The sequence below is a fragment of the Gadus macrocephalus genome, chromosome 14, assembly GCF_031168955.1.
Source record: "Gadus macrocephalus chromosome 14, ASM3116895v1".
Taxonomy (NCBI): Eukaryota; Metazoa; Chordata; class Actinopteri; order Gadiformes; family Gadidae; genus Gadus; species Gadus macrocephalus.
The window spans coordinates 11,998,571-12,005,923 of NC_082395.1; the positions used below are offsets into that span (position 1 = coordinate 11,998,571).

At 48.6% G+C, this 7,353-nt stretch overlaps 1 protein-coding gene across 3 annotated transcripts in view; it reads left to right on the top strand.

Moving 5' to 3' along the window:
- Positions 1 to 679: 679 nt before the first annotated feature.
- pcdh17 (protocadherin 17) overlaps positions 680 to 7,353 on the top strand; it is a 70,306-nt gene continuing 63,632 nt past the window's right edge. For 2 of the 3 annotated variants that reach the window (XM_060072385.1, XM_060072386.1), the window contains exons 1-2: positions 680 to 1,309; positions 2,089 to 4,864. In XM_060072385.1, coding sequence (XP_059928368.1) covers positions 2,369 to 4,864 — 2,496 coding nt within the window. In that variant the 5' untranslated portion in view covers positions 680 to 1,309; positions 2,089 to 2,368. The remainder of the gene's footprint in view (positions 1,310 to 2,088; positions 4,865 to 7,353) is intronic. The other variant, XM_060072387.1, reaches the window with a different exon arrangement.

Consider the following 7,353-nt stretch of genomic DNA (forward strand, 5'->3'; position numbering starts at 1 on the left):
AACTACAGTCAATAGTCAAACTATTGCCAATATCTTTATGAACAGAAAACAGACGGGACACATTGTCCAATTAGGCCAGTAAAATGAAGATCGATATCCGGACGTCAATATTTTTTTGACGTCTGCCCCCCCCCCCCCCCCCCGTCTGTCACTCCTCCAAAACGTCTCACCAGCCACCATTAACAAGAGGACAAATACAAACTGACGATGAATCCACACAGAATGCAACCGTGTCACATAAATACAGACTATGGCAACAACCGAAAAAAAGCTGACACGCATACGTGCATTAGGCCCAACACACACTTCACAGCTTGTCTTGTTATCAAGTGATTCTCATTTAAAATAGAGAGTGCAAGTGCGCATTGAAAGTAATTTGAAATTAACCATTCGATTAAATTACATAGCCAGCCTTATGAATCCTAAACAGAGTCTACTTTATGTTCATGTTTTTCATATTTTTTTCCATCACCAGGCTGTGAACGTTAAAGCTGTTGACTGTTGAAACACAACAATGCTCCGTGAGATTTGAAAAGATGCATCGCCGGTAAAACGCCAGCGACCAATCAGCTACTCTATATACAGAGAGCCGTTTTTAAACCCCGCCCTCTTTCCCGCTTCTTCAACCTGATTGGCTGGTGGCAGCGCAGCGACAATGTTTAATGCACCATGCGGTGCATGCACAGTTCAGTCAGTGAGAGGAGGCGCTCGTTGTTGCGACGCTACGCGGACGTGCGTAAAATACCAAAATCACTTTCTATTTCACTGTCATTGAAAAACGGATTCGGTGACGAGCATAAGATAAGGTTGAGGAGGTTAGACGGGACGTTGTCACTGGAAACACGCCTTTCCTCTCCAAGCTGCTGTCGCTCAGGTGGACCTGAGCTGGGCAGCGGGCAACGGCAAGGACACGACACCCGGGTATCCCACACATCGCTTCTCTCGCTGTGCTTTAACGTTCTCATCGGATCTAGATTGTCCATCCGGATTGTTCACCGTCTCAGAAACAGTTTAGACAGAGAGTGAGTCTCCGTGACTCCAAAGCCGGCGAGACATCCTGACAGCTTGGGGGACGGCTCGGAGCGCCTGGACTCATTGACATTACAGGCAGACTTTTCTGGACCACTTTTTTTTCTTCTTCCGACGTCGCTCGGCCGCTGCGCGTTGGAGGACTTGTGGCTTCCCGGGCGCTCGGGGAAGAGAACAGTGCTGGTCCAGAGGGTGCCGGGACTATAGGGCGCTGGGTGATTTTCTAACTCTGCCCTGGATATTAGTCACTGTTGTGGAGGATGAATTGTGCCAGTGTTAGGTAAGTGGTGGCTGTGTCTGTTTCTCTAGGTGTCTTGTGTTAATTGCGTTGAGTTAGATGTGTGAAACCTTCCTCAACAACGGGCACACGCCTCACTCCCCCAAGCCAGCCGACGCAACAGCTACTTGGTGGTGTATTGAATCTGCCGGGGAGAGACGGACGGAGATGGAGAAGGGGGAGATAGATTGAGAGAGGGGACAGAGAGAGGAGAGCAATGTTGGAGAAGTAGGCCTACTATATATGATTTAAGCGGCAGTGTCTCCGGTGACTCCGAAATGTGATGTTTTGTAGGGTTTCGTCTTAATGTGCGGATTATGCGGATTTGTTAATGCGCGTAAGAGGCTCAAGCATGACACATTTCAGTTTGGTCCATTAGTCTTTAGTTACGCACAATTACGACAAATTGTATTATTCCAATTATTGTAGTAGCCTACCTATTCATTATGGGGGGAATTTATGTAAGACTGTTATAGTTTCTATAATAGTTTTATTTAGCGTGCGAGCTTCCCAACAAACCTACATTTACACATATTTTCATTCTAAATCTCTTTATTTATTATTGTATTTAGAAATCAACCATTTCCTATTGCTGTATATCAAGGTTACGGCGATTCTCTCGCCAAGGTGAAATTGTGAAGAATCTACCGTAAAGATGATTTACGCAAAGAAGACGTTTAATTTCACTGCTTGCTGGATTCGATTGAATAACCTATATATACAAAAAAGCGATTTATATAATACCTCGATGGCTAACCTACTTTCTCTATCTTCACTCTTAGGTGATAACGCAACGCAAGTACAATGACTATTCTGTTTGGAGGAGAGCGGACTGCCATTATTGCTCCAATGAGTCCGGGTACTCAGCTGAATATCAATTAGGATCGTCGGGAGAGAGCGGAGAGCGAGGGAGAAAAAGACAATCAAAGGTGGATCTCCGGGACCACACACAATGAACACAAGTGGTTGTTTAGCGCTGAGTACACATAATACCTTGGCCCGTCACATCAACAGGTCGGAGTAAACACACAAAGGTTATCAACGTTCTTGCGGAAGAGGGGGATGTATCTTTCTATTTTCTTTTTCCTACTGTTATGGGCTCAAGCCCTGACGCTGAAAAACTTAAATTATTCTGTCCCAGAGGAGCAAGGGCCAGGGACGGTGATCGGAAACATTGCCAAAGATGCAAGAATTGGGCTGGAGCAGACGGGGCAGGGGCAGGCGAAAAAAGCAAATTTCAGAGTGCTGGAGAATTCTGCCCCGCATCTCATTGACGTTGACCCCCAAAGCGGACTTCTTTACACCAAACAGCGCATCGACAGAGAAACACTGTGTCGCAGGAACCCAAAGTGCCAGCTCTCCATGGAGGTGTTTGCCAACGACAAGGATATCTGCATGATCAAAATAGACATCCAAGACATAAACGACAATTCTCCAACCTTTACCTCCGACCAGATTGATATTGACATTTCAGAGAATGCAGTCCCAGGCACACGCTTCCCTTTGACCAACGCGCACGACCCGGATGCAGGGGAAAACGGTCTTAAAACCTATCAAATAACCCGGGACGACTACAATCTATTTTCCTTGGAGGTTAAATCCCGAGGGGATGGCACTAAATTTCCAGAATTAGTTATTCAACGGCCCTTGGACAGAGAGGAGCGCAGCCATCACACGCTAATTCTATCAGCCACGGACGGCGGTGAGTACCCCCGGTCAGGCACGATGCAGATCAATGTTAAAGTTATTGATTCGAACGACAACAGTCCTGTGTTTGACCAGCCTTCATATGTCGTGGAAATCCCAGAAAATTCCCCCCCTGGTAAAGTACTTATTGATTTAAACGCCACTGATCCTGACGAGGGCAACAATGGTCAGGTTGTGTATTCTTTTAGTGGCTATGCCCCAGAGAGGATCCGGGAGCTGTTCTCCATAGACTCTAGGACGGGGATCATAAAGATCCAGGGGGAGATTGACTACGAAGAGAGCCCAATTATTGAGATTGACATCCAGGCCAAGGATTTAGGGCCCAACCCCATTCCCGGTCATTGTAAAGTGACTGTGAAAGTGCTGGACCGGAATGACAACTGGCCTTATATAGGCTTCGTGTCTGTAAGACAGGGAGCGATCAGTGAGGCGCGACCCCCGGGCACCGTTATCGCTCTCGTTCGCGTCACTGACAAAGACTCCGGCAGGAACGGCCAGCTGCAGTGCAGAGTGCTGGGCAACGTCCCATTTAAACTTGAGGAGAATTATGACAATTTATACACGGTGGTGACGGACCGACCGCTGGACCGAGAGGTCCAGGACGAGTACAACGTCACCATCGTGGCCAAAGACAATGGCATCCCTCCCCTGAACTCCACCAAGTCCTTCACCGTGAAGATTCTGGACGAGAACGACAATGTTCCACGCTTCACCAAGGTGGTGTACCTGCTTCAGATCCCCGAGAACAACATCCCCGGGGAGTACCTGGGCTCGGTTCTAGCTCACGACCCCGACCTGGGCCAGAACGGCACGGTGTACTACAGCATTATTAATTCCAACGTCAGCGGCGGGGACGTCAACACCTATGTCAACGTCAACGCCGCCAATGGTGCCATCTATGCGGTGCGCTCCTTCAACTATGAGCAGATCAAATACTTTGACTTCAAAGTGTTGGCGAAGGACGCCGGTTCGCCCCACCTTGAGAGCAACACCTCAGTGCGCATCACCGTGCTCGACGTCAATGACAACATCCCGGTCATCGTCCTGCCGCTGCTGCAGAACGACACTGCCGAGATCCACGTCCCACGGAACGTGGGCGTGGGCTACATCGTTACCACGGTGAGGGCAGTGGACAACGACTACGGCGAGAGCGGGCGGCTCACCTACGAGATCTCTGACGGGAACGAAGACCACCTGTTTGAGATGGACCCGGTGACGGGGGAAGTGCGGACCGCCCACCCGTTCTGGGAGGACGTGAACCCCGTGGTGGAGCTGATCATCCGGGTGATGGACCACGGCAAGCCCACGCTGACCGCCGCTGCGCGCCTCATCGTCAAGGCCTACAACGGGCCGGTGGCGGGAGGCGAACCCAGGATCAACGAGGAGAACCGCAACTGGGACATGTCGCTGCCGCTCATCGTCACGCTCAGCATAATCTCCATTATGCTGCTTGCTGCCATGGTAACCATCGCCATCAAGTGCAAGCGGGAAAACAAAGAGATACGCACGTACAATTGCCGCATCGCAGAGTACTCGCACCCGCAGCTCGGGAAGGGCAAGAAGAAGAAGATCAACAAGAACGACATCATGCTGGTGCAGAGCGAGGTGGAGGAGCGGGACGCCATGAACGTGATGAACGTGGTGAGCAGCCCCTCCCTCGCTACTTCCCCCATGTACTTTGACTACCAGACCCGCCTTCCACTCAGCTCCCCCAGGTCAGAGGTCATGTACCTCAAGCCCACCGCTAACAACCTCAGTGTACCCCAGGGGCACGTGGGGTGTCACACCAGCTTCACCGGCCCAGCCACCAGCACCACGGAAACGCCCGCCAACCGCATGTCAATCATCCAGGTAAGACCTGTGACGATTGGTACACCTGTACTATGTGTTGTCTTCCCCACCAACACCTCCCTCCACCACCACCACCACCACCACCACCACCACCATGTCATGTCTCATTCTACACTGCTAGTTTGTGGAGATGAAAAATATTCATGATATAACGTTTTTTTTGTTATGTGCGCAATCGTGCATGTTAAATGAGCAGTATATGGAGGAGCATTAAGGAGTCAGGGCATTTATAAGAAGAAGGTGATTAAAGGGATTTCTCCCAGCCGATCAAAGGATGACGTAGAGCCCTAACCAACTCCATTATCATTCAGTTTGCATCATACTTAACTATTTATTCCTTTGTTCTATATAAAGTAGTGCTGAATCACCTCTTCGGACGCCGGGTCTTATTGACAGGAGTATTTGGAGAGCAAGCGCAGAGGTCTTGACAAGTGGTTATGAACTGATGACCTCTCCATCGGAAGGGAATAGATTATCTTTTCATGTCTTGTCCAAATAATTACCTCTTTGTGCTTAGAAATATACGGTGCTGTGCTGAATCTAATGAAAGAACTTAATCAATAAGGTACTGAGGGCTTTTCTTCATGTATCATATTATCGCTCCCCGGCTTCATTTGGTATTCCACAGATTCACGCAGACCTTGATAACTCATGAATTGCAAATCGCAATAAATAGAAACCCGCTGTCTCTGTTAATAATTAACCAGATGCTTGTTTAGATTCAGCATTGAGTCTTTGATTCAACTCAAGTTGTTTTCAAGTAGTCCAATCAGCGTTCGTATATGTATGTATTCTGGATTCATTTTTTAATTAGCGGCATTGTAGGATTTTTAGACATACCTGACCTGATCTCTTGTTTTGGTCTTGGAGGATTTAATTTATTGAGATAAGCAGGTTGTGCTTCTCTTTTCATGGTCATTTAATAGCTCTTTGTAGGGAGTACTTAGGGGTATAAGTCTGGAACGTGACGACGTCTGTGTCTTTGTGGCACTAAGCCCATTTAAAGTCTGTTGTGTCGAAGCCGGATTAAGCCCGCTTCTTAACGAACCAGTATAAAGCCATAGGTGGCATACCCATTGAAAGGAAACCCAGCCTTTTATTTCTGAATTGAAATAAAAGCATAACAAATAAAATGGTTTATTTTGACATGAATATTATCTGCCTTTTATGAACATAAACACCAAACAGGCGTTGGCCCTGTTTGGGAGCATCGTTGTGGGAAAGGTCATTGGCTTTCTGAGATAAAATCTAGAACTGCACCACAAGCATAAACACATGATGTAATATGTGTGTGTGTGTGTACATGTATACATGTTTGTCTGCAAGCTTCAGTAAGTCAGTATGCGTGTCTATATGTGTATCAGTACCGTGTGCAAATTTGCAAAGCAGCACAGGATCATTTGAAACCAGTTTGGTGTGATCCATCCCTCTTAATAACACCAATGAAGATGATGGGGATGATGATGATGAGGATGGTGGTGCAATGGTGATGATGATAATGGTGGTGATGATGATGAGGATGGTGGTGGTGGTGATGGTGACAATGATGATCGTGGTGGTGGTGATGTTTGTGACATGGGGTTAGTACCCGACCACAGGCAGGTGTCTGGTTGTCAGTTTGTGGCCCAGGTCATCCCATCCAGCCGAGGGATAAGTCTTTCCCCCCACCCCGGCTTCTGTCCTGGCCAAGGGGATGTGTTTGTTTGCGTGCGTGTGCCTGAGTGTGTGGGCGTGTATCTGGTTGGGAGGGGGTTTAGTGTGGATGACTGTGATCAGAAATGACGTGTTTTCACCAGGGAACCCTCCCAGATGAATAGGGCAAAGATCAACGCACAGACCGTTATGGGGCCTGTCCAATCCGAGCAGCTGACTACTTGTGGTGCCACCGGTCCTGCCCATGACACCCTTCCTGCACAGAGCAAGGCGTCCATTGGCGGCCGTGCAGTAGTCGCGGTGGGGAACTGGTTCAAGAAACCGGACGCCATGTTCCCCGGTGCTCTGTGTTTGTTTACAGGGCTGCTCCAACACGCGGGGCTTTGCCGCTACTCGCTGTATTATTCAACACAACCTGTGTACTGGGAGATGGCTGCTGGCATCCGGTTTCTTCTTAATTCGAACACAACCATATCCTCTTCCTCCCTTTGGTCCCTCGCTCTCCATCCCTCCATCTCCGTCTTTTTTTCTTTCTTGCTCTCTTTTTCTCTGCTCTGATTCGCCTCTCTCTCCTCTTGCTTTCAATCCCCCTCTATCTCTCCCCTTCCTTCCTCCCTCCCTCCATCCCTTTCTCCTCCTCTCCCCCCTCTCTATTTCTGTATCCGTCCATCTCTCTGGGAGCGAGGTATGTAAGCTGAGAGGGATCTGAATCTAGGGATGGAGTGCATGTCAGGAGCCAGGGCAGAATTCTCTTTCCATCGATCTCTGGCCTATCTGCTGTCTCCGAGTCTCTGGGCTCCGCTCTAGAAGAAGGAGGAGAATAAATAAATAGATGA